Here is a 27,937-nt window from a genome sequence, read left to right on the forward strand (position 1 = left end):
GGATTGAACTCGTGATTGGTGATGACACGGATCTCTAGCTCTTGCGCACAGCCTGCTGCACTGGCTGTAATGTTGAGTGGTGTTGTTGTTCGGAGTGCTTGGCAGAAAGTTTTTTTTTTTTCCATGGAGCTGGGTTTCCAGTTTGTAGGGTTCCGTAGGCAGTCATTACAGGCAGACAGACAGGCAGACAGACAGACAGACAGACAGACAGACAGACAGACAGACACAAACACATGCACACACACAGACACATACACAAACATTTGCTCACAGGAACTGGCACTGTTGTCGGAAAGTAGTATTTGTGTGTTTGTGGGAGCATATTGTGTGTATATCTTGATAGATGTATGAGCATGTTGGTACTTGTACTGTATGTGTGTGTGTGTGTGTGTGTCAGGTATTGATGGAGTGCTGCTCTCTTGTTTCTCTCCTGTGAGCAGCTCCAGTGGTGACAAGCTCCGGTCCCAACTTCTCCCTGGGGGAGCTGCAAGGCCACCTGGCCTACGACCTCAACCCGTCAGGGGTAGGCATGAGGAGGACCCTCCCCAGCACATCCTCCAGCGGGTAAGGCAGCCCACACACACATACACAATCACAACTCACACACACACACACACACACACACACAGGCAGGTACAAACACACACACACACACACACACACACAAACAGGCAGGTACAAACACTCACACACACACACACACAAACAGGCAGGTACAAAAACACATACTCACACACACACACACACACACACACACACACACACACACACACACACACACACACACACACACACACACAAACAGGCAGGTACAAACACACGCACACAAACAGGCAGGTACAAACACACACACACACACACACACACACACACACACAGGCAGGTACAAACACACACACTCACACACACACTCTCTCTCAGACACACATGTATCAGCACCTCCCTCCAGCAGCTAACACACACACTTATAATCACACATACACACACACACACGTATTATCACACATACACACACATAGATGCAGGTACAAACACATATACACACACACAAGATTAGCCAAGTCCTCCAGCAGTTAAGGTAGCGAACGTGTATGCATACGGAAACACAAACGTACAACACACAAAAACACACAACCACTCACTCAAGTTGTTGCATACACAAACACAAACACACAAAAGCTCACCTGTGTACCAACACTTACATTATTTAGCCTACTCACCTGACACACACACACACACACACACGTTTTTACACACATACACAGTCGTCTATCCCATTCCATCTATCAGATGCCACAGAGGCCTCTGCTCCCGTCACAGTCTGTGTGCGGCAAAGAATCTTATTGCTGCGGTGATGGTGTCCACGTAGGCCCCTGTGTACCGCATGGAGCCCCCACAACAGCCGGCACAGTGCATGCTACTCACAGATGCCACATTAGCAAACAATAGCCTGGCCATACGCATGCCCCCGCCCCTCCCCGCCCCTCCCCGCCCGCCCGGCCTGGCTCTCAGCCCCGGCCCTGCCAGATGAACCGTGTCCGAGAGCCAGCTCAGTGTTCCGGAGGGGGGAGAGGACTCGATCGAGGCCAGAGCCCCGATGGCTGCGCCACTGGAAGTGACGCGCGGCCTTGCAGTGGCACTGCAGATCTAGGGAGTGGGGTGGGGGGGTGCTGTGGGCCTGGTGCGCATTCCCAGAATGCACTGGGAGAAAACAATGTCTGCTCCTCAGGTGACTGCGGACGACCTGATTTATCTGAGCGCGCTCTCATGCGCCCCTGCCAAAAAAGCGCTCCAGCCCCAGCTGTGATTTATTAGCTTATTTTTCACTGTAAACGCTGCAGCAAAGCTGGAACAAAGCGCGCCTGTTAGCGATCGCAGCCTTCAGATTTCAAGGCAGACGCTCTTCCAGTGGCTGTCTCCAGCTAGGTGCTACTTCACATAGAGCCAAGAGGTACACTACTCTGGAACCAAGGGCCGACAGGGAGGGTGTGTGTGGTGTGTGTACATGTGTGTGTGTGTGTGTGTGTGTGTGTGTGTGTGTGTGTGTGTGTGTGTGTGTGTGTGTGTGTGTGTGTATGGTTGGGGAGTTATAACTAACTCCTTCTTCTCTCATTGTGGGCCAAACAGCCAAACATCTCCATCTTCTTTTCTCCCTCTTCTAATGGAAGCTATGACGGCCCCTAAACCCGTAAGGTAAAAATATTAGAAATTTGGCACACTTGAACAGGGTATGTGCTTGTGTGATTGGGGACCTGAATTCAGCTGATGAGCTGGGAGAGTTAGTGAGCTGAAGGGGGCGTGACAGCAACCTGCCGCTATGTATTTCTGTCTTATTCTCTCCGACTGTCGCTGTTTCTCACACAATCCCTCCCACTCTGTCTGTCTTCACTGTGCTCTGCAGGAGTAAGAGGCATAAGTCAGGCTCCATGGAGGACGACATTGACACCAGTCCTGGAGGGGAGTACTACACTTCACCCAACTCCCCCGCTAGCAGCTCCCGCAACTGGCAGGAGGAGATGGAGGGAGGTGAGTGCACTGTGCACCTCAGCCACACACACACACACACATTCAGACAGATATGTGCACACACAGACGTACGTACATGCACACACACTAGTACATGCGCACACACATGCGAACACACACATTCACACACTCCTTTCCCAGACAGGCTGCACCTTCCCCGAAACCCCCTCCCCACTCTCTCAGCAGCACAATCCCTTCTCCCTCTCATCATTCAATTCATATCAAAATCACCAGACTTCCCTCCACAGCTCGTTCTGTGTGCTCTGTTCTCACGATGGGGGTTGTTTCATGGTCGAGAGACAAAGGTTCACAAAAAAAAAAAAAAAAAAATGGTGCGAGAAAAATCACAGCAGAAACACTCCAAAAAAGCAACTAGTCAGTTTATCCAAGGAGCTGTCAACAAAACTCGTCCTCCTATCCACATCAAGGCGAGACGAGGATAGGAGAGAGGAGCGGAGAGAGAAAAGCCATATCTCAGAGCTCTCTGTGTTGTGCTTGGCCTCGAATTTCCCCAAACTGAGCCCTAATTAATTCATGAAGCCAGCTTTTTTTTTTTTTTTTGAAAGTCGGCAGAAAAGAGCCAAGTGACCCGGTGTGAAGTTCCTCCAGGCTGGATCCACAGATGCAAACACACACACACACACGCACGCACACACACACACACACACACTCACACACACACTCCTCCAAGGCCACAACACCCTCCCAGGGTTATTAGCGTACACTCAGACTGAAACTTAGTCCCAAACTGATGGCTTTGAGACACCCGATGATGAGCCAAAACTAAAACTTAATGGAAAGAAAAATCATTGCTGAAAAACGAATGAAAATGAAAATAATAGAAATTATTGTTTTTTATAATTCACATTTTTTTTATTTTGACACACAATGCAACATAACAATGACATACAGTAGGGTATCCATGTTTTCTTCAAATAGAAAATTGTTACATTGTTACAAAGCACAAACACAAAACAAAAAGAAAACAGACAATCACCCAGACACAACACAGCAGCACAGCACTACAGATCACAACACCCACCCCCTCCATGACACATACCATGGTATACAGTACATTAGGTCTATCTTAACATCATTCCTACTTATCCCCCATCTTTAATATATGTCAGGAAACTATCCCACATAGCAGAGAACTTTGACACAGAGTCTCCCACCTTGGCCAGCATTAGTTCAGAAGAGGCTGTACTGGTCATGAGCTCAATCCAGTCCTTATAACATGGCGCACTTGTAATTTTCCATAATAGAAATTATTGTTATCGTTTCAAGGATGCAGATGTTGTATCCATTCAAGGCGGCTGGTGTCACACTCCCACAATTCTGGGATTTAATAGTGAAAGCGAATGCGTGGTAAAATCAGATAACAGCAACTTTGGTGTAGAAATCAAAGGCAAAAATCTCCCATTCATGGGATGAATGTAGAATTAATTAAAACATTTAAAATTAAATAGCTATTGTTTGATAGCATCTTTTTAACTTTGAACACAGATTCTCTCCTGTGAACTACAGACCATCAAAACCCAAGGCCATCAAACCCAAGGCCATCAAAATGACTGTCTGCTTGAAAGGCATATTTGTTATATGTGTAGCACGTAAAGTGTGAAGGGAAATGGAAAAGCAGAGAGAGAGAGAGAGACAGACTTTTGGACAGGGAGTTACTTTGGAGGAAGCTAGCGACTAGATCAGCCGGTTGATAGAATGTGGTCTGCAGCCCACTGGGTTAGTTGTATGTTGGACTGCTAATAAACCGCCTTGAATGGATACAACATCTGCCTCCTTGAAACGATAACAATTATTTCTAGTTGTTCCTCTTATTATATTTTCATTTTCATTAGTTTTTCAGCAATGATTTTTCTTTTATGATTTTCCATTAAGTTTTAGTTTTGGCTCAAAGCCATCAGTTTGGGTCTAAGTTTCAGGGTCTAAGTTCCATATGCGCTTAAACAGATAATAACATAACTCTGCATTAATTGCACTATTCTAAGCCCAAACACTTTTTGTCAGATTTAGTTAGTTGTACGTGGGGGTCCTCTAGCTGTCTGGTCAGTGTTGAATAAACCTCTGGTGTTCGTATACAGTCCTGGCTCTGTACGTGGGAAACAAACAGAGAGGCTCGGACCAAGCTATAAACAATCCCAGCCAATCAACACGGTGCATGAGGACTTGCAGCCTGAAACCAATGGAGCCTATTGCAGTTGTTAGTTGAGTTTAGTTTTGAAATGTTGATATCTTCAATAATAAATGCACTAATCCTTGACAACTTTTGTAAAAATAACTGAAACTAAAAATGAAACCAAAATAAAATCCATGGGAAAAAATCCATGAAGTCCATGAAATAAAAACTAAACTGAAACTGAAATTCTGATTGGATACAAACGTGTACAAACCTAAAAAAATATAATTTTTTCAATTTGAAAATGGAACTCTATGATAGCATTCCTCCCCACCCGCCATCGACACAGGCTCTTCTGTCACTGTGTGTGTGTGTGTGTGTATGTGTGTGTGTGTGTGTGTGTGTGTTTGCGCGTGCGTGTGTGTCTCTATGTTACTGAATAGGTGGTTTTATGCTTGTGCCCATGCATTGCCTGTCCACCTGTGTTTTTGCAGTTCTGTAGTAATGCGAGTGTTTTATCCACACAGCAGAGAGAGGTGAGAGGCATCCTCTCTTACCCACCATGCTCTGCTTGATCAAATAGAAAAAACAGCATGAGCATGAGAGTTTTACAAAATTAAATCAAATGAAATATGTACACACTTCTCTCAAAGAACTGAAACCTCTACTGCAAGCTGTTATGTAAATATGCACATTCTAAAATGTGGTTGAATCCAAAAAACAGAATACTGCATAGTAATGGGGGTTTGGCGTGTAGCACTTCAGCAAGTGTGGAGGTGGTAAGGGCCTGAGTGTGAGTTTTCAACCAAATAATACCACTGCTAAGTGCACAGGGAGGGGGGAAGCTCTCTGTAATCCACTGCCTTTACTAACTCCCCCAAGGTCTGTACATTCGGGTTATGCAGGCGGTCAGTATGGACGCGTCAGACAGTCTCCATGTATATTTATGAGTGAGATGACCCCTAACACAGATACAGCGAGGGATTGAGGCCTGGTTTGCGGCCATCTTCTCCCTGTGCGTAGTGAGATTATTCAGTGTGTATAAACTGGAGGCCTCTGCACTGCACCTCTGTGACCTGAGGGTCTCCTTACAGGTTCATTGGTGTTAACAGCAGAGCAGGGTAGGACAGACCTGCTAGCCCCTACTCTCCACACACATACACACACACACCTCCCCACAACTGCGCCCACACACACACCTCCCCACAACTGCTCCCACACACACATACGTGCACCCATGCACGCACACATATACACACACACCAAATCACAACCATGCACACACACACACACACACACACACACACACACACACACACACACACACACACACACACACCCACCCACATGATCACACTCACACTCACAAACACACACTCAGGGAGCCTGCAGGAGTCTGGACTGACCCTCCTCGGGGCTCTCCCTCTTCCTGTCTAGACGGCCCTAACGAGCTCCCGTTTAACGACCCCCTTGGCTGATTGGCTCATGACGAGGGGGCGGGATGAGACTCCAGGGTTTTTTGTTTGTGTGTGTGTGCAGCTTCCCAGGTACAGTCTAGCTGCACCGTAAGCCTCTGCAGCCCAACCAGGTACATCCCGAGTCTTCAAACACATGAGAGAGGCATAAGTTGTGAGCGGCCGCCGCGGTATGGCGTGGCACGTCACTGGTAATTGGATCAAAAGCGAGCTGAGGGAGCGGCGATGTGTGTCGGAAAAGCACTGTTACGTGTCAGGGCTCAGATGAAAGGCTGCGCCTGAATGAGAGGATTGTGGCGGCTGGAACTGTGTTGGCGTGTGTGTGTGTGTGTGTGTGTGTGTGTGTGTGTGTGTGTGTGTGTGTGTGTGTGTGTGTGTGTGTGTGTGTGTGTGTGTGTGTGTGTGTGTGTGTGTGTGTGTGTGTGTGTGTGTGTGTGTGTGTGTGTGTGTGTGTGTGTGTGTGTGTGTGTGTGCGCCAGTCTCCCATTGAAGACTCGCTGCCGCCCCACTGCCCTCTGACATTCCTGAAAATCTGCCATTTAGCGTCGGCCACTTGCAAGGGCAGAGAACTATGCCTCCCTCCGTCTGCTCTCTCTCTTTCTTCCTAACTTTCTTTCTCTCTCTCTCTCTCTCTCTCTCCCTCCCTGTCTTTGTCTCCATCTTTTCTCTTCTGCCCTTTACCCTCTTTCTCCCTCTTTTTTTTTTCCTCCACCCTTCACTAACCGTCTTTCTCCCTCTTTTCTCTCTCACTAACACGTTTCTCTCCCGTCTCGTTTATTGCCCTGCCAAAGGGGAGTCGAGGCAGATGAAAGTTTAACGGCAGATGCAACCATTAGAGTGCCACTCTCTGTTCTGGTTCTCTGTGATTCCTGCTCTTGTGTGACAGCACTAGGAATTCTCAAGGGATTCACTTTTAGCATGCTCTGCAAGATTAAAGCTTTGAATTGAATTAAAACAAAACTGATGGCATATGGTATTAACAGCTTGAAGCATTTTTTAAGAATTTCTGCACAAAAGGGGAAAGGGTAATAGTTTCTTCAGTTAGCACAATTTCACTCCAAAGTTTGTCATGGTATATTTGGTCGACTTTGCCACGGGTAAATCAAAGTTTCAAAGATTTAACTCAAACTTGAATTTAACTGGAAACACTGTCTTATTTTTGGGGAAAATTGGTATTTTCAGGGCAGTCTACAGCAAGAGGAGCACACTGTCAAGATGCATTCAAAACAATACAAATCAATGTCAAAAATCAATGACAATAAGGCGTGAACAAATTGTCTAAAGTTTTGTCTCTAGCATGCAAATACATTCTACTGTAACTGACAGATCTACATGAAAAGATAAACACATACAGCAGTTGAACAGTAGAAGAAAATTACAACATAGTATTAGAATACAGTATTATTCTCAATACTATGAACATGGTCTACTTAATTCAGCAGTTACTAATGTCACCCATTGTAGAACTATGGCATTGAAAGTGAGAACAAGGACAAGAGTGCAAATATACAGTATAATATATTTCACTACAGGTTTACAGTACAATATACTCATTGCAGCTTTGCAGCTTTTACAAAATATAGTGGAAATGGACGCATTTGTGAAATGGCTCACTGTACGTTTGGCTGCACTCTTTGTCCAGCTTCATCATAGTCATCCCTTGTATGAGCACAAGATGACTGATGGTGATTGATGAAACTATGAGTCTATGATATTAGTCTTCGTCTTCCTCATCATCTTCCTCTTTGTACTTGTCCTCCCACAACAGCTCTTTGATGTCTTGCAGTTTCTACATTGTAGGATCCATTGTTTTTTAAAACAAACGGACACATCAGTGTTTTATTTGTTAATCATTTTGTGACTTTGTTTTCACTTTGAAAAAGGTGTGCTCATTGAGTTTATTGTAATGATTGCATGTGTTTACTATATGAGCATAAAGTTTACCCATTGAAGAATGTGGGAATAGTGTTTACAGTTACAAAACGGTTTATATCTTTTGAAAACTCTACCTGCAGGGAATGACACACGCTGCACAATGCACTGCGCCACCATGTGGTGTGTGACTGTAATAGCCAGACAGGGAAACCTCACCACTGTCGTTACCACCAGGCTCTCTTCTGAGCTCTGGCATTGGCTGCCATTGTGTGTGGTGGCAGAGCAGAGCAGAGCAGGGGCAGCAGAACTGGGCCACTGAGCTTTGTGTTGAGTCAGTCTCTCTCCTCTCTCTCTGTCTCTCTTCCTGAGTCAGTCAGTCTCTCTCTCTCTCTCTCTCCTCTCTCTCTCTGAGTCTGACAGGTTCTCTCCTCTCCTCCTCTCTCTCTCTCTCTCTCTCTCTTTCTCCCTCTGTCTTTCTCCATCTCTCAATCTCTCTGTCTTTCGCGCTCTCTCGGTCTGTCTCTCGGTCTGTCCTCAGTCTCTATCTCTCCCACTGTCTTACATTCTCTCTCTACCTGCAGTGTAAGGATCATTGCTTTATGTGCGGGGTGTCTCTCTTCAGGATGCCCTTTTGTTTCTGGTTGCCTTTTGAATATTGGGATGCAACGTGCTTAACTGATTGTCAGTAATTTGAGGCAATGTCATTAAGCCTTTAACTCTGTTCATTTTTTGTTTCTTTGTTTCCGGCTGTCTTTCTTCCTTTGTCTACATCAATCTTCTCACTCTCTCACTCTCTCTCTCTCTCTCTCTCTCTCTCTCTCTCTCTCTCTCTCTCTTTCTCTCTCTCTCTCTCTCTCTCTTTCTCTCTCTTTCTCTCTCAGGGATTTCCCCCACAGTGAAGAAGACAGAGATGGATAGTCCGTCTCCCCAGGAGAGCTCCCCACGCCTCGGCTTCACCCAGCACCACCGGCCTGTCATCGCAGTGCACAGTGGTGAGCAACATAACATACACACGCACACACACACGCACACACCCACATATATACAGGCACGCGCACACACACACGCACTCACTCTTATACATATACGCGCACACACACACACATATATACACGCACTTGCACATACACACGCACACACATGCACATGCACACGCACACATATACATATACATATACAGTACATATTCATACACACACGCGTTTTGTAAAATGTGTGTCATCATTCTCACACACACACACACACACACACACACACACACACACACATTGCACATGACCACCAGCCTGTCATCACAGTGCACATTGCTGAGCAACCAAATACACACCACACACTCTGTCATCACTACATAGTGCTGACCACAGTGAACAACACAACAATTTACACACCCCATACTTTCTCCTATACAGTCAAGTCACAGTCTTACAAACACAAATGCACACTGACTCACAGATACATTTGCACACTGTCTCTCTCTCTCTCTCTCACACACACACACACACACACACACACACACACACACACACACACACACACACACACACACACACTGTCTTTCTCTCTCTCACACACATACACACACACACACACACACACACACACACCCACCCACCCACACACACACACACACACACACGCACACACACAATGTCTTTCTCTCTCACACACACACACACACATACACACACACACTGTCTTTCTCTCACACACACACACACACACACACACACACACACACACACACACACACACAAACACAAACACACACTATAAAATGCATTATCCACACTGCACATTTACAGCAGGCTTCCTCCTTCAGCCAAAGACATGCCCTTACTATGCGCCGCCACACCCATCACTGCAGTCTATAACAGAGGTAGGCTAGGAGAAATCCATAGCACAATACTCCAGGAAGCATTCTTTTGCAATCCATTACCGATACGTTGGCAGCACGTATTGATTTATTTACTCAGTGTGTAGGCTCCCGAAAGGGATAAGCCCACATTAAGGCTTTATCGATTTATCATGGCTTCATGAGTCCTAATGTTGGCGCTTATCAGAGTGATGATGAGAGGGTGACCAGAGACTCTGCGTTCTGCATTTGACCCCCCTTCATTTCATTCTTGACAGAAAGCATGTACAAACTTACACTCCCTCAAATTCTGTTCAATTCTGTATAAAGATCTCCAAGATCTGGTAGTTTGAGAGTGTTTTGCCCTATCACAGAATCAACTTGTCACAATACCATTGTTGTCAGGAATTGGGATAATGTCCTGCTCCCTACTCTCCCACCTTCAGCTTTTAATGCAAACTCTGTCTTAACTGTGGGACAGGTTGATGCTCGCTCGTCCTTCAGAGGAGCTGTGTTTGTGACGGCTGCTCTTCTTAGGACCAGAAATCAACAACATTGACTCACTGTATTAAATGAGCCTCACAGTAATCTGTCCTCTATTACGGTCCCAATATAGTCCATGACAAATTGGTGCTATTTGCTTTTGAAAGAATTAAATCACAATATTCTGTGCAACATAGTACAATATATGAAACTGGAAATTGTATCCATGTACCGTTCATTTTCATTGTATCGCTTAGTGTGGTACTGAAAATGTGTATTCTGTATTCTCTATATTTATCTGGGGTGTGTGGAAACAAATATGTGTAGCCAACTCTCACAAGAGAAGCAGTCTGTCAGAGTGCATAGTGTTGATGGCAGCGAGGAGCTTACTGCGCGGTGGGCTTCCCCCTCTGAAACATTATGCAATTGTTAGTGGAGACAAAGTAATGAAGAGCTATCTGGGAGTTGGCAGCTTCCAATGTCTGCAGGATGACACGTGAACAATTAGAGAGGCTGTCGAAGAACCAACTGCCTGTGTACACCACCATATGCCAACTACAGTAACACATTAGCCTGCTAACGGAGGACTGCCATTAGCAATCACCACACGACAGAAACATGTAGCTTTCAGAGGCAGATAGTTGCTTTGTAAACAAATGAAATGGGGCAAACACCGTGACAGGACAAGTAATGTGAAAGTGCTACTGTCAACCACATGTACTGAGATGCTGATGCTTATACACAACCACAAACACTCTTTCAACAAGCCAGTCAGGACTGAAAGCATGTTGTGTATGTCATGTTTCTGAAAGTTTTTTTAACAGGCTCATAATTGTAGTAAATTATGAGTCCTTTTTGTATCAGGTGAATAGTCAGTCAAATTCAGTATGATTGCAACTGCAGGGTTCCCACAGTCAAGGAAATCCAGGAAAACTTCTGTGAAATTGCATTTCCCTTTCCAGAACTGGGAAAGGTCTGAGAAATTACGTAATGTACATTGAGAGTTATTCTCTTTGTCATTTTACAAAAATGTCTGTCTCTGACATGTGTTTTTCTTGGTTAGGTTTTGTCAATGTGCAATATTAACGCCAACGCAATGATGAAAGTGCGTTGAGTCATTCGAAAATCGAGGTTATGGAAAAGTGTAGCTCAGACCTGGCCCACCAATTTTTCCCAGATCACTTTCCCTGGGATTTTGAATGTGTGTTTGGTTAGAAAAAGTCACAGAAGTTTTTTTCTTAATATTTAGTTTTGAAGTTTTTGTTAACCAAAAACAAAAAACGACTGGGAACCATGCAGACTGCAGGCTTCTGATGTCTGACAGAGAGAGCATCAGTGTGTGACAGTGGGTCTGAGATGAAGCAGATGGCCTCTTCCCCCACCCCTTTCTCTCTCCAGGCATCAGCAGGAGTCCGCACCCCTCCTCGTCTTTGCACTTCCCCACTGGCCCGCTCCTGCCTCAGTCGGCCTCCTCCTACTTCCCCCACACTGCCATCCGCTACCCGCCGCACCTGGGTTCGCAGGACCCGCTCAAGGACCTCGTCTCCTTGGCCTGTGACCCCTCCAACCAACAACCCAGCCCGGTAAGCAGTGCCGCCGTTGCCTCCTCCTCCTCACTACTACTACTACTACTACTACGACCACTACTTTTCCTCCTCTATTACCTCGTCCTCGTCTACCTCCCTACTCAAAGCGGGGGGGGGGCTCTGCTGTCTTTTACCGTAAGTGTGAGCCGCAGCAAGCTTCGGGTACGATGATGATGGTTATAAAGACACTGATGGCGTGACCAGAGAAACGGGTTTCTGAGCCAGCCATAACTCACACGCTAAGCCACATGCATCAGAGGGTGTGAAACAGAGAGACAGAAAGAAAGAAATAGAGAGAGCGAGAGAGAGAAAGAGAGAGAGGGATCAGTCAGGGCCCACACAGGGTGATTTAAACTGAGCGCGGAGATGACGTGCCAAGCGAGGCCGCGGCCCAGAGGGGACCGCAGAGGAACGCCGGCGCAGGCAGCGTTCTGACTGGGTGAGAGTCGGAGAGTCAGCCGCCTGGAAAAACACCCACCGACCGGAGCTCCTGCAGTGGTGAGGGGATGCGTCAACCCTGCTTTATTTTTAGCGCTTAAGTATCGTGAAGGCCAGTGCCAGTGCACTAGCCGTGTCCTGTGTGTCATGTGTATGCAGTCTGTGTGTGTGACTGTGTGTGTGTGTGTGTGTGTGTGTGTGTGTGTGTGTGTGTGTGTGTGTTATGAGTGGGTATGTGTATGTTTGTCTATCTGTCTGTCTGTCTGTGTGTGTGTGTGTGTGTGTTCTCTGACCTCAGACCACTGGTTTCACGCAGAGGAGAAGTGTTTGATGCGGTCATCTCTCTCTACCCTCCCTCTCCATCCGTCTGAACCCTCTCTTGGGTTCCCTGCTGAGCTCTTTGTAGACCTTGTAACACGAGAGCAGCACGGCCACCCGCAGCCGTGTAGGAACATGCCAGCCTGCCAACTCAAGTTTCCCACCAACACACACACACACACACACACACACTCTCACACAACACTCATTTACACACTCACACACGTGTCGTCTATACTCCACATACACTGTCTCCTCCTCACTTTCTCTTTTTCCTACACACACACACACACACACTGTACACACAGACACCCATGCTCTCGGAGTCATCCTCTGTGAGTCATGTAAGTGGCACAGATCCCAGTAAAGCCAGTCGCTCTGACAGCTCTGACAGCTCTGTTGCCTCGGCAACCAGCAGCTGTCCCATTCCCCCCAAACCCCCCCCCCCCCCCCTGAGCCTCTTTGTCTGCCGCCACTGGTAGTCATGGTAATGCATTGTTGTAGCTTTGCATACAGGCCCGGGGTGGGTAATTGGGAGACTTGGGAGATTTCCTGGTGGGCCGCTTCACTTCTGGGCCGGTCGAGAATTGTATTTAATTTTATTTGTTGACATTTGTCACGTTAGTCCATCTTCTCTTACAGTAGGCTACACACGTTCCGCATTCTGACAACGCAGCCTCTGCATGGGTTGTACCATGCGAGGAAGTTCTCCCCTCCCAAATAGAGTTGGTTGGGTCCATAGCACGTCTTTTCCAAAAAAGTTTTCTCAGGTAGGCTACTCATAGCTGGGCCGGCCCTACCGCAACAATATGTGTCTGCATTCTGTCACCGCAGCCTCTGATGCTGCCTTGGAGGTGAATGTCCATAATGTTACTCTGGACACTGTGGCAGGTAGCATGAATAGGAGGTTTTCAGCAGATGCAAAACTTGCCTCAGATTTTGCTTGTCTTGATCCTAATTTTTTTTTATTTTTATGTATTAAATTAATTGAAGTTAATTTACCTAGCGACTTGATATTATACTCAGATTTTATACACAAACGCATTTTAAGCTCTGTCATAAACGTACCTTTTGTTACCATTTGAATATGCTTCTATAGGCCATTGAATACTGGGAGTGTACAACAAATATTTTGAGAAAACGAGGCAGAACACCATCACAAATGTTTGATATGTTAAGAACAAATATCTAATCTTTCCACAAAAAATGGTTACATGTTGGTGAATGCTGTAATTTATATGCTATAGCATGCCAAAAATTGCACAAAATGGGTTTTCATTCATTTTCAATAAAATTTTAATATCTTCCAGACCATTCATCATCACTTAAGGACATGAAAATGGCTCTTCAGAAAATGCTGCTAGTACAGGCACCCATAAACATATGTTTGTGACAAAACTATTGGGAGTAGAGAGCTAATATTTGGGATTATAACTATTAAGAAGTGTTTGAACAACCTTGAATTTTTTCAGACAAATCTGAGACGGTCGAGTGGGAGCCATTGTCCCACTTGACATGGAATGACTCAAATGTCTGCTTAAGTTTGATGACAGAGCTACTGTTAGCACATAACAAACTGAGTCGTCTAGCCTGGCATACCAGTGGGAGAGACTACAAAATGTCCTCTCTTGAAGGTTATACAGGGCATGTAGTGAGGTGGCACAGGAAGGTCAGGAGATGGAGCTTGAAAGCAGGACCTGTTCCTCCTGCAAAAACGGTGCCATTTGTGTCCATTTAAAACTCTCACAGTACAACCTCCTCATATGCTTATCATGTCATTGGGTTAGCATATAAGTTTCTGTTGACTTTGTCCATTACACAGGCTGCATGTGAGACAAGCTTCTCAACCTTAAAATTTGTGAAGAATAGGCTACGAAACTCATTGAATCCGGACAACTTGGAGGCTTTCATGTTAATGTGCACAGAGAAGGAAATCCTCATTTCTAAAAGCAACGACACAGTTATAGATTAAGTGGCTGAAACCAGTGCACTGCTTAGGCGGTTACTGATGCTGTAGATGCTGTTGGTGCTATTCGCAATGTAACAGTATACTGTACTGTGAACATTAGTTCAATATGCCTATTTGTTGAAAAGTGGGATACATTTCAAATGCTTTATTTATTTATTTCTGCTTTGGTTCATTTATCAACCTATCCTTGTGGTATAGTGGAATATTTTTTGTTAACCCCTCAGCTTAAGTCGATTAATATTTAACCTTTACATTATTTGTTGAATCATGGTATAAATGAAAAAAAACACAGGATAGTAAGAGCTGAACTGTTGCTTCATTTGTCCAAATTTAACTACCATGGAAAAAGTGGGCTGGTCTTGGGCCTGAAATTCCCGGGCTGAAAAGTGGCCCCACTCCAGCCCTGGTTGCATAAGCAACGTTTCTTAAAGACATTCAATACTGCCCACCTTCCCTCTACTCAGCTGGCTTACTCTGTTCCAGCACTGGCTTAGTCAGACTGGGCTAAAATGTCCCAAGTTTTACGTACTTGCATATTCTTAGTCTGGCCCAAACTGATGTGGGCTTAGTTTCCGTTTCCGTTTCAAACCATCATATCCCAACACCTCACAGAGAGCTGCTGCTACAGGCTACAGGTAAGCCTCTCCCTGCCCTACCAGACCCACTCCGCTAAGCAGAGCCCATGACTCAGCACTGTGCCGTTGCTGGGTATTTTTTTTGAGGGGGGTTGGCGCAGGGGTGGAGTGGGGGGGGGGGGGGGGGGGGGGGGAGTGGAGTGGTGGTGGTGGAGGTGGAGTGGAGGGGAGTTGTGCGGTGAGACTAATGGAGGCTGGAGCAGGCGGAGGAGATCCCCATATCTGGCTCACAACAATGCTGAGGGTGGCACTGTGAGTCTTACTGCAGCAGCCAGACAGAGGGAACACAGAGAGAGAGGGGGGGCATATTATTTTTCTTACACACACACACACACACACACACACACACACACACACAAACACACACACACATAAATACACTCTTCCACAGACGTACATTCTTATACACACACACACACACACACACACATACACACACACACACACACACACACACACACATACACACCTTCTCTCACACATACACTTTTACCCAGACACACACACACACATACACGCACACACACACTCCCACACACACACATCCACTACCCCCCACCACACACACACACACAAACACACACACGTATATCTACACACACACACTCATGCAAACACACACACACACACACACACACACACACACACACACACACACACACACACACACACACACATATATCTACTCACACACAGAGGCACCCACGTGGGGAGTGGTGCGGTGCGAGCCAGGCAGGCAGGCAGGCAGTGTTCTGCAGAGTCATTGAAATTCCCTCTGTGCTGCAGTGCGACGGCAGCCTGGCCCCTCACAAAGGACAGACACTCAGGCGCAGGGGCCACAATGCAGCTGACTCACGCCTCAGCCATTGTCCTGCAGGACAGCGATGGTGCAGCCCAGGCCTGCCCGCACTGCCACGCCACGCCAGACCACACCAGGCCACACAGGCATGGCAGGAATGCCGGAAATTCCCACGAAAGATTAGAGAGGGAGTGAGAGAGGGTGACAGAGAGAGAGAGAGAGAGAGAGAGAGAGAGAGAGAGAGAGAGAGAGCGCAAAAGAAAGTAGGTTCAAAAAAGGAGACAATAGCAGAAAAGAGAGAGAGAAAAGCATTTGTCTTTGTCAAATATCCATGATGTTTTTACATTTTCAGTTTATAATTGTTGTGATGCTTTTAATCCCCAGCCCATTGCAGTCTAATGAGGCCCACAGTGACTCTGTGGTTGCTTCTGAGCTGGAACACTACTAATATGTCATCAATTTAATAAAAATGAATGTCAAATATAAACTATTAATAACATATCCTGAATGTGTGATTGACTACCACCAGATAATCTCGTAACTCTATGCTTATGGTGAAGGTTTATGTGTTATGGATGCCCTTTAACCTGTGATTTGACCCTGTGACCTTTCAGTGCCATGATAGGGGCTGTCCTCTGCCCTACTGTCTTAAGCAGCGAGAGCAGACAGTACATAAAGGCCTCTTTCTCTCTCGCTCTCTCTCTCTCTCTCTGTCCTTCTCTCTCTCTCTCACCCATACGCTAACCGACAGGGAAGAAATTATCGAGTGAGTGAGAGCCCAGTCCGAACAGAGCAGGGCAGAGCAGGCAGACCGTTGTGTAGGCGTGTGAAGTAGCGTGGGGCAAATATACGTTGTGCTGCATTCTAGCCTCCTGAAGCTCACCCCCTCCCTCCTCCTCCCCCCTCCCTCCTCCTCCTTCCTCCTCCTCCTCTGCCCTGTCCCTGTCCCCCCTTCCTTGCTCTGTTCCCCTCATTTCCAGCTGAACGGCAGTGGCCAAGGGAAGGTGCCCAGTCACTACATCTCATCCCAGATGCTGGCACCCCCGCCACCCCCCGGCATGCCCCGTCTGACGTTGCCCCCCGACTCCAAGTCCAGCACCACCACCGCGGACGGAGGAGCCAGTTCTCCCACCTCACCCAGTAAGTGGAGACAGTTCCGCACCGCGGCCACCTCCTCCTCCTCCTCCTCATTCTCTTCCTCCTCCTCCAGTCCTCAGGACAACACTTAGACATTGCACTCTGACAACACTTAGACAATTCACCTCAAAAAACAAAAGATGGTGATTTATGGTTGGCTCAAACTCTTTGTGTGCTCTGGTCACCCGTGCCAAAAGCTACCCAAACGAACCCAGCTGGCTGGTTGGCGCTGTACAGTGCGGTGGTGTAGTTTAAAGGTTTAGCATTTATACTAAGCCAGGGGAGGACAGATTTGAAAAAGGAGTGTATTTTTACCTGAAGCCATTAGGTAGTGTGTGTCTGCACAAGTTTATTTCTGTGTGTGTCTGTCTGTCTGTCTGTGTATGTGTGTTTGAGTGCACGTGTGTGTGTCTGTTAGTGTGTGTGTGTGTGTGTGTGTTGTTTGGTGTGTTGGATGAAGCCTATGTGGATTGGTGTGTTGGCATTGCCATCACTGCTTGATTCCTCCTAAATTGGCTGTCTATTGTCTTTCGCTCTGACACACACACACACACACACACACACACGCACACACACACACACACACACACACACACACACACACTCGCGTGTTTCTGCGGAACATTCCAGATTGACTCCCCAGCTGAAAGGACACAGCCTGATGATTCAGCGCCTCAAGGGCAGTGACGGAGAAATCTATGGTTGTGGCGGTAGCGGCAGCATTGCCTCTGCCTCACCGGAGAGAACATACTCTACGTCATCCTTGCCAAGGGACGAGACATCCGTGTTTGGCATTCCGCACCACTTCAAAGTCCCTCCACCATTAATCACGATAATTTAATTAAGAAACGTGGAGGACAGCTCAATATGTTCACCGACAGCTGAGAAGCTGTAAAAATAACAATAAATCCTCGCCTGTGATGCGGCCCCCTGTCACATCACGTCCCATCATTAATTTATTCCCGCCATTGTCCGGGAGAATGCGCCTTACATTACCGGCATATTTCCAACCAGAATCGCGGAGAGGCTTTTGTTGTGGTGTACACTTGTTGTTGCATTATGCAAATGGGGGTAAACTCAAGGCCAGGGGTATCAGCGGTGATTTGCATCTGTTTGTTTGCCTCTTAAGTGGGATCTTTTGAACTCGGACATCTGTAAAAAAAAAAATCCTGATTAAATGTAGCCTTAGGTCTTCTTCGTTTTAATAACCACATTAAGATGTTTAATGCGCGGGTTGGTGGGAGCCCTGCAATATCGCTAACAAAATCGAGTCATTGCAGCGGTTTCCAGTCAAGATTGGTTACCCCAGTCAAGTGTTCATCTGACGTGGTTCACCTTTGTTTTAAATAACTTCAGGTACTCAATACAGGTTTACTAATAAGACTACAACTGCTTTTCTAAGACAATTCTTACTGTTACTCCCACTAATTCTAATGCCCTTACCACTATGAATACAAATTAATCAGTAAAGTGAATTTAATGCCTGTTGTTACAAGAGGTACTTGAGATTAGGGTGAGGGTTAATTAAGAAGGACTATGGACTACAGGTGCCTGTGCCCTTGGCTGCTGTGAATGAGGTGTGACCTCTGGTGTTGCAGACAGAAGATGAAGTGGCTCGATGGCTCAGGTGCTTGAACTGCCGACTCACAGCAAGAAGGTCCTGTCTCAGGCGTTGCAGATATAAATTGAAGCGGAGTATCACACATCGCCTCTCCCGACCTCCTTCTCTTGAAGTCTTCCACGAGCGGCTTGTGAATCATTCTGCGCTGTGAGGCCTCGGGAGATGCTGTAACAAACCGTGAATTAGCTGTGAATGAGTCTGCAAAACACGTCCACTCTCACCATGGGCCTGTCTGCTCAGTCAAGTGGAAGATGAATAACAAATTAAGGGATTTCACCACCCCCCTCCCCCCTCCCCCCCACCGCCGCCTCCTCATCCTCCCCCCAACCCAACTCCTCTCCTCTCCTCCCTTTGCGGCGATGTTCAGGGAAAGAAAAACATCTGCCCACGTAATTACCACGCACACATGCATACTCTGGTGGCTAATTCAGTTTACAGAGGATTGAGATGCGTTTTCATTAACGAGTGGCCCTGTTTACATAACAAGGTGTTCTGTCAGACCAGCCTCCTATCAGAATCATCTCTGGCGGCGGCTGGTGACTTCTCCTCTTCCCACCAGGCACAGGCTGTTTGTCTCAGTCAACATGACACTGTTAATCTCTTACTTTCCTTAATGTGGGGGGGGGGGGAGCTAATTTGCTGCAGTATGAATATCAGAGGGGGGCTAATGAATGGAGACAGCCCTACAGGTGCTTTGGTGCAGTCTGTCTGTGCGATGCTTGTTGACTCTTCAAGAGGAAAATGACACATTTGTCTAGGCCGCCATCAGCCTCCTGCTGCTGTCATGTGAGTGTGTGACATCACAAAAGAAGTGATGTCGAGAGAGAGCTGGGCCACGCAGCCCTGTTTGCAGTGTAATGGTGGCATTAAGGATCATTAAGTATAGTGTGACATAGTTGGTCACAGAGGTGGATACAATGATACTGTGTAATTGTGTAGGGTGAAGGGTAGAGTTGCAGTGTTCCACGGGCTTTACAATACATAGTGTAACAGAACAATGCATAGAGTTAGGTAACTTTTTCATTTGTCAGAACAAAAAACAAACAGGTTTTTTTTTCTCTCTTTTTTCCTCCTCTTTCTCTGGCTCTTTCGCCCTATCAATCTCCCTATCTCTCTTTCTCCTACTATCTTTCTCTCTCTCTCTCTCTCTGCCTATCTCTCTCTCTCTCTCTCTCTCTCTCTCTCTCTCTCTCCTCTCTCTCTCTCTGCCTATCTCTCTCTCTCAGCATACTCTGCTCCAGGGACGCCACCTGCCAACCGCTCCTTCGTAGGCATCGGACCTCGGGACCCTAGTCTCTATCAGGCACAGGTACTGCACACACACATATAGGTACCTCACACACACACACACGCACACACACACACACACGCGCACACACACACACACACGCGCGCGCGCACACACACACACACACACGCACACAAACGCACACACACCTATCCCATTTCCTCCCCTGCATGCGTCTTATGCTCATTCCCTCCCCTGCCTTCACTGAATCTGCCAACTCACTCATTTTGCCTGAAACACTGGCGACTCACCAGAAAGGAGTCTCTGAGAGGCAGCTCCTCTCCTTCAGGGCAGCTCCTCTCCCTCAGGGCAGCTCCTCTCCCTCAGGACAGGTCCTCTCCCTCAGGGCAGGTCTTCTCCAACCCTTTTCCATTTGTGTCAACATGTAGCAGTATTGTTTTCACTCAAGCCATGTAATCTATGGTTGGGCTGTATGGGGCTTACACTGAGTGCGCTCCTCTTGTCATCATCTGGCTTTCTTGCCAGTAGTTCCCGCACTCTGTCAGCTCTCTCTCTCTCTCTCTCTCTCTCTCTCTCTCTCTCTCTCTCTCTGTCTCTCTCTCGCTCTCTCTCTTTTTCTCGCTCGCTCTTTCTCTCTCTCTCTCTCTCTCTCTCACTTTCTCTCTCTCTCTCTCTCTCTCTCTCTCTCTCTCTCTCTCTCTCTCTGTCTGTCCCTTTGCGATCAATGTTAGATGCTTCACACTCTCTTCAATTATAGATCAGAGGCAAACTGAAACCCCTCACGCCTTGTGACTTGATGTGCACAATGCCGTGCCCTTTCTAAATAAAACAGGGAAAACCAGTATTCAAAGTCAAAGATAGGCTGGGCGAATTGGAAGCCTGAGGGCTATCAGTGACAAAACTGTTCACTTACAAATACAACACGGGTGTTACAAAGCCGTCAGACCCGACTAATACTCATTCCAGCACATGAAAATGAAAATAGTGGCAAACATTGCATACGCACAGGTAATGACTTCTTGTGTCTCATGGTCATGGAGTTTCAAACCCTCACTGAACAAATTTGCCACACGTTCTCCGACAATATTACATAATTGTTTCATTGTCTCAACTTTCACAGTGCTAGTTGTGTTGCTGAGTGCACAGGGAGTGAGGTGTATTATTACTGGACTAAAGAGAACCGTCCCGGTAGTTAGGAAGTCCCAGGGTCCGGCGGGGTCCTGCTTTAAGGAGCCCGGTGCTGCATTGCAGTGCTCCCTGCACACACACACACACTCACACACACACACACACACACACACACACACACACACACACACACACACTTGCACACACTCGCGCACTCGCGCTCCATTGCAGTGCTCCCTGCTCCATAAACAAGAGCCGGTGCACCTCAGGAAGGCGTGTGTGAATGGGTGAGGGGGGGGGGGGGGGGATAAAGAGAGGGAAAAGGGGGAAGCAAAGCAGGATAGAGGTGTGAAGAGAAAGAGAGAGAGCAAGAGAGAGGAAGGATGAGAAAGAGAGAGAGAGAGAGAGGAAGGATGCGAGAGAGAGAGAGAGAGAAAGTGCTGAGCAAGGAAAGATTAGTGTGCAAGAGCAAGCATATACGTGTCTTCTGGCTGGGGTGTGTGTGTTTGTGTGTGTGTGTGTGTGTGGGGGGGTGTGTGTTTGTGTGTGTGTGGGGGGGTGTATGTGTGTGTAAAGATCTCATATAAAAAAAAGAAACAGGCTATGAACTTCATATATCAGTGCAGAACAGAGAAACTCAGAGATCCACATAGTGCTTTAATATTATCATATAGCTACGCCATGACTGTCTGCAGCGGATCGGTGAGTCAGGGAGAAGTCTGAAGTCTGAAGTGGGGGTGCAGCTGGGGTGGAGGGTCTCTTTGTCCCACTAAATAGGGCTGCAGACTCTATGTCCCATGCGGACTCCCACAAGTCTTTCTTCTTGCTACACACTCCCCCCCCCTACACTCATTCTCCCAGCTGGGAGGAACTGGAGATCTGAGGGGGTGGGGTAAAACTCTATGGGATGGTCACGTCCAGAGCTGTCTGGTTGCTAGGGGTAACCAGACATGAGGTAATTGTAGGATGAACTTGAACTTCGAGGGTAGTGGGAGTCGCAGCAGACCAAACTAATCCATGCCCGTCCTGCTCCAGCCTGGCTAGAGGGGAGTGAAACTGGAGGGGAAGTGGTGGTTGATTGCTCATGTCTATCTGACGTGAAAGTTTGCTCCCCTCTCTCTCTCTGTCAATTTCAATTCAATTTAAATGGCTTTATTGGCATGAATGTACGATACACTGTTGCCAAAGCACTAATAATAATAACAATATAATAATAACAATAGTAAAAATAAGAATTGGTAATACAGGAACAGATAAATTATGTAAATACCAAATAAAACAAATAGATAGTACATACAAAAGTAAAGTCATTACAATTCATTAATTATAATAATTACGTAAAGAAAAAAGAAAAAAACATATACAGTAATAGATAAGAATAGATTAAAAACCTATGAGTTCAGGCCTTTGTTTATAGGTGGTATGGCCTGCTCTCGGAGGATGTGGCAGGACTGCACATATTCAGATGCCAAAAAGATACATGTCTCAATTTCCCCCAGGAGGAATGGCAGTTTCTGTTGGTTAGCTAGGTTCATGAAACCAGGGTGGATGTTTTCGAATTGTTTGAAATATGCATTTCTTATATTTTGGTACTTTGCACATTCCGTCAGAAAATGAGGCTCAGTTTTCGACAGCGTTCATATTGCAGTGGACGCATAGTCTCCCTTTGGGAGCCACCCAGCATTGTCTGTGCCGCCCCTTCTCCACTGCAAGATTATGGTCGCTGAGCCTGTACTTTGTCAAAATAATTCTTCGTTCTTAATTTTTGATTTGGATTAGGTATGGTGCCAATTTGTAGTCCTTTTTAATGTTCTGTAAACATTTAGCTTGCTGGACTCTTTCATTTGGTTCTTCCAGCAGTTAGTATAATATTCTTTACTGCTTTCTTTTAAGTTTCTTAGCCTAGAGGCAATGCTAATGTCTTTCATGCTGAGCCCATGTTTTTGGACAAGGTAGTTGAAGGGGTCTCTCTCTGGGTGTCCATCCCTCAGTTGGGCAGCAGTTTGGTGGTGCCTGTCTGGTTCGCTTGTTTGCAGATGGTTCCAGAATTTAGCTGCTCTCTTTTGTGTGTCAAGATTGGAGTGGGTATCTTCCCAACTCTGCTCTACACGCTATGTTGGGGCAACTACTGTCTCTCTCACACTCTATCCATTTCTCATGCTCTTGTTTCTTTCTCTCTCTCTCTCTCTCTCTCTCTCTCTCTCTCTCTCTCTTTCCATACTCTATTTCTCTCTTCCCTTCCTTCTCTCTCTTTCCCATTACTCTATCTAACTCTTCCCTTCTTTATCTCTCTCTTTGCCATACTTTATCTCTTTCTCTCTCTCTTTCCCATACACTATCGTTCTCTTCCCTTCTTTCTCTCTCTCTCTTCCCCATACTCTTTCTCTCTCTCTCCCCCATACTCTATCCGTCTCTTCCGTTATTTCTCTCTCTCTGTCTTTCCCATACTCTATCTCTCTTTTCCCTTCTGTCTCTCTCTTCCCTTCTTTATTTTTTCTCTCTTTCCCATACTCTATCTCTCTCTTCCCTTCGTTCTCTCTCTCTCTTCTCTTCTCTCTCTCTCTTTCTCAGACTCTATCTCTCCCTTCCCCTTTCTCTCTCTCTCTTTCCCATACTCTATCTCTCCCTTCCCTTTTATCTCTCTCTCTTTTTTTTCATACTCTATCTCTCTTTTCCCTTCTCTCTCTCTCTCTTTCCCAGACTCTATCTCTCTCTTCCCTTCTCTATCTCTCTCTCTTTCCCAGACTCTATCTCTCTCTTCCATGCTTTTTCTCTCCCTTTCTAGCTCACATGCTGTCGTTTCTTTCTCGCTCTCAATCTCTTTATCCCTCTCTCAGTCTCTTTCTCCCATGCTCGTAATCTGTTTTTCACATCCCCATCTGCATTATCATATGCATGTGGTTTTGGCCTGCGCCGTGTATTTGCATGCTTCGTTTGCTTTTGTGGTCCAGTGCATGTTATTCAGCAGAGGTCCTCATGTCAATAACCAGTCTGAGTGACTTGCGGTCGCTGTGGACATTCTGTTGGGAGGAGAATGTTGTGTGGATTCGTTAACGAGCTTCACCCAATCCCGTGATTGAGACATACTCAACCCAAGACCGATTTCCTAATCCTTAAACTCTTAAAGCAATTTTTTACAAGAAACAAAAATATTTCTAAGAGAGAGAGAGAAAAAAACATTAACCGCTTATTAGCTTGGACTGGGCCCCACTAGATGACTTTCCCATGACAAAAATGTTGTTATGTTCATCTGGATTGGTGCATATTAGCATGTAATGGAAGCTTTTTAGGAAACCGGCGCTTACCAACGTATGTTGTAATATGTCCTGCGCTCCGCGCCAGATTTTGAGGCTTCTGATTATTCCCCTACACTCCGCAAAACATGATTTCAGCAATCCCACAGTCGGAAGTCAGACAGGCTTCAGTGCTAAATTATTAGCCATTATACCAGGCTTCATTCTATTACCGTGACTACGGTTGCCCAGTAGCTGTAAGACTCCTTTTTTGTGTCATAGGCTTCTCTCTTCTTTGCTGACTCACTGGTCACTGTCGTAGCTGCGAGTGGCTTTTGCCAGACAAGGGTTTTGCCAGGCGTGGCCTTTGCCAGGCGTTCATGAAAGGAAATGCAGAGTTCCTTTGTCCCACTAAATGGGCCTTTAAGCTCAGTGTCCCATGTTCTCCCGAGTGAGTCTTGCTTCCTACTTCCTAATTTCAACTTCCTACTTTATAGTCTCCTGCCCAGTGAAGTTGTGATTCTGTCAGTCGGAGCTTTCATGCAGTTTGTTTACCCAACAGAGGTGGGCTCCAGCTCTCTCTGCCGTTCTGTTCCCCGCCTGGTATGGCCTGGGCGGCTACATACTGTATTCAAGAAACCAAACTGGCACGGGATCATTTAGTTTGAAAAAAAATAAATAAATAAATAAAATAAAAAAACAGTGACGAGCTCCAGAGCCGTAGAAAGTCCCAGTGGCAGGGTCCCTGGGCTGTTTTCTTGCAAGTGTGTAATGTGTTTTGACAAAGGGCCTACAATAATTCCACTGTGAGTCGACCCTAGGAGGTCTGCAGACGGCCAGGAAGCCCGGGAGATGAGATGGTACTGGGCTAACACACACACACACACACACTGGGTTTACAGTTACACTTACACCTTATTGTGTTCCTGTGGGGATTGCTAATTCATCTTGACAATCTTTTTATCCTGCTATTCGGCTTGATTCCACTTAGAACCAGTTGGTCCCACGAAACACTGCTTCTGCAATATAAAGAAAAGATACGTAAATCCTTACCCTAAATCCACAAATTTGGATTATTTCATTATTGACATGATGGCCAGAGCCACTGGGTGCCCTCTGCTCTGCCAGGGACAGCCCTTGCGCGTTTTGACGAGCCTGTCCTCTGATTGCGTGTGCAGTCTGGGAAACAGCACTGTTCACCACCCCTCACCTCCGACACCATCACACACCACCATCACACACACACACACACACACACACAGACGGACACACACACACACACAGACACACAAACACACATGCACTCTCTCTCACTGTCTCTCTCTTTCTATCTCACAGACAGACAGACACACACACACACGCACACACACACACACACACACACACACAAACACACCACACATACACACTCACTCACACACACACACACACACACACACACCCTCTTGGCAGGCGGACGTTGCCCCCTGTATTAACTGGCAAGATCTGGCTGGGCAATAAGAGGAGCCAGACAGGCAGGTCCTGTGAATAACTGCACCGGCCATTTCATGTGGCCTCGGTTGCTTTTCCCTGGACATCAGCACTTCATCTCCCATCTCCTTTTCCAACTACCAGGTTTTTTCTCGCTTTATTTTTTATTTATTTTTTTATCACGCTGCACCATTCTATTTTCTCTCTATTCTCCACGCACAATAGGAAAAAAAGTAGTGCTCAGCCTTTCTGTGTCTCTAGGCCATCCAAATGCATGCTGCACACACTCACTCACACACACACACACACATACACACACACACACTCAACCACACGCACACACAGACTCATTTGTTGTTTTACTTTATCAGTGCTAATGGAATGTACAGGCTTGGTTTATGTCTGTGCAGTAAGAGTACGTTTGAGGGAGGATTTCTCAGCTTGGCAAATTAAGCAGTCTATTTATTTCAACTGGACTTAACCATTTTTCCTCGTTTAGCTTTAATAAAGCAATACTGTTGGGTGCTGTAATATAGGGGGCCATGAAATGACTCAAACCTTAGTGGAAAAAACTGAGGTTGGGGGTCTTCAAATACATATATACTTATTTTTTCAATCTTCTTCTCCCTTTTTTAATTTAAACCTTGTCAAAGTTTCAGCGGTCGGCGCACTGAAGCCAAGATCCTATTATGTTTTTAAAAGGTTTGGGTGGGTTCCTGCTGGGATCTGTCTTTGGCTTTAACAGCTCTTTTACTCCATATTATTTTTAATGGCTCCATTTGGTTCAAGGTTCTGGCTGGTGCTAAGTGTTTGGAGACCATTAGCAAAGACGACTCTGATTGCAGAAAGTTTGGAAAGCGCAGGCACTCTCTGTTGGCTTGGCCTGACCGGGGCTCGGAGTTCTACATAATTTATAACCATTAAGCACATCACAACATATCTGATTTCCTGACCCCAGGGACTGCCCATTGCTCTCTGCTTATTTAGATGCTGCTACTGTGAAGAAACTGTCTTTGAAAAAAAGCTGGGAGCTGTCTTTGTATGTGTGTGTGTGGGGGGGGGGGGGGGGGTTGCAACCATGCAGAGTTAATACATGATTTAATTATTAAATGAAACCGCAACGTAATTCAAATCTTAAATTGAACTAATTGAAATGAGTATTCATGGTAATCCCAGTGTAAGGCAGAGTTATGCAATTTTGGGGAGTTTTTCAGCGGGGCGTGTCTGCATGCCTGCCCACAAATCTCAAATAAGGGTACACTTTAAAAAATATTCTCCTACAGGGATATTGCAATGGTGTGCTTAGATGATCATAATGATTCAAAGTGCATATGTACCATCTTAATAACTATTACTTCATCAATGAATTAGTAAGACTGAACAATATTATACAACAACACCACTGAACAGTGAAAGACCACATTCAATTAATTTTATATCCATTCAGTTCAATTTGATTCAACTGCATTGCCCAGCCACACCAAAACACACACCCATATACAATATACCATATTCATATTTTGGCAGCATATATAATATTTCCTCTGGTTGTAAGTCATTTGACAGAATCTGGGCATTGATTTAGAATGTGCCCATTTTCATTGGTTGAGCCTCGGGTTTGAGGTGTTTTTTTTCTGACGCTGTGTTCTGTCTTCTCTGTTTCTCTCCTGCAGTCCTGGTACCTAGGCAACTGACGGACACATGGACAAAGGCCACGAGCATGAACATGGATTTCAGATTCATCACTTTGTGGAATTCAGAAAAATCAAAAATGTAAACAAGATGCAAGAGGGAAAAAGTATATGCATATATACAAGGTATATATATTTATATATATATATATATATATATATATATATATATATACTGTGTCTGCTTATACATATCTAAATATATGTATCTCCACATAGTATATGTGTATTTAGATATGTATACTGATCTAAAAAGTTGCTTCAGTACACCTTTTCGAGTGAGGACTGCAGAGGACTGAGAAGGGCCATGGACAGAGACTA

General features: G+C 45.9%; 1 protein-coding gene across 4 annotated transcripts in view; it reads left to right on the forward strand.

The window, feature by feature from the left end:
* The window catches only part of nfic (nuclear factor I/C), a gene marked incomplete at its 5' end in the record, with an annotated part of 107,168 nt that extends 79,437 nt beyond the window's left edge, over positions 1-27,731 (forward strand). For all 4 annotated transcript variants that reach the window (XM_080833696.1, XM_080833695.1, XM_080833697.1 and 1 more), the window contains 7 exons: positions 441-564; positions 2,402-2,526; positions 8,889-8,999; positions 11,741-11,925; positions 17,068-17,227; positions 20,072-20,154; positions 27,599-27,731. In XM_080833696.1, the coding sequence (XP_080689822.1) occupies positions 441-564; positions 2,402-2,526; positions 8,889-8,999; positions 11,741-11,925; positions 17,068-17,227; positions 20,072-20,154; positions 27,599-27,619 (809 nt within the window). In that variant the 3' untranslated portion in view covers positions 27,620-27,731. The remainder of the gene's footprint in view (positions 1-440; positions 565-2,401; positions 2,527-8,888; positions 9,000-11,740; positions 11,926-17,067; positions 17,228-20,071; positions 20,155-27,598) is intronic.
* Positions 27,732-27,937: the final 206 nt, after the last annotated feature.

This window comes from Sprattus sprattus (genome assembly GCF_963457725.1).
Source record: "Sprattus sprattus genome assembly, chromosome: 2".
NCBI classification, from domain to species: domain Eukaryota; kingdom Metazoa; phylum Chordata; class Actinopteri; order Clupeiformes; family Clupeidae; genus Sprattus; species Sprattus sprattus.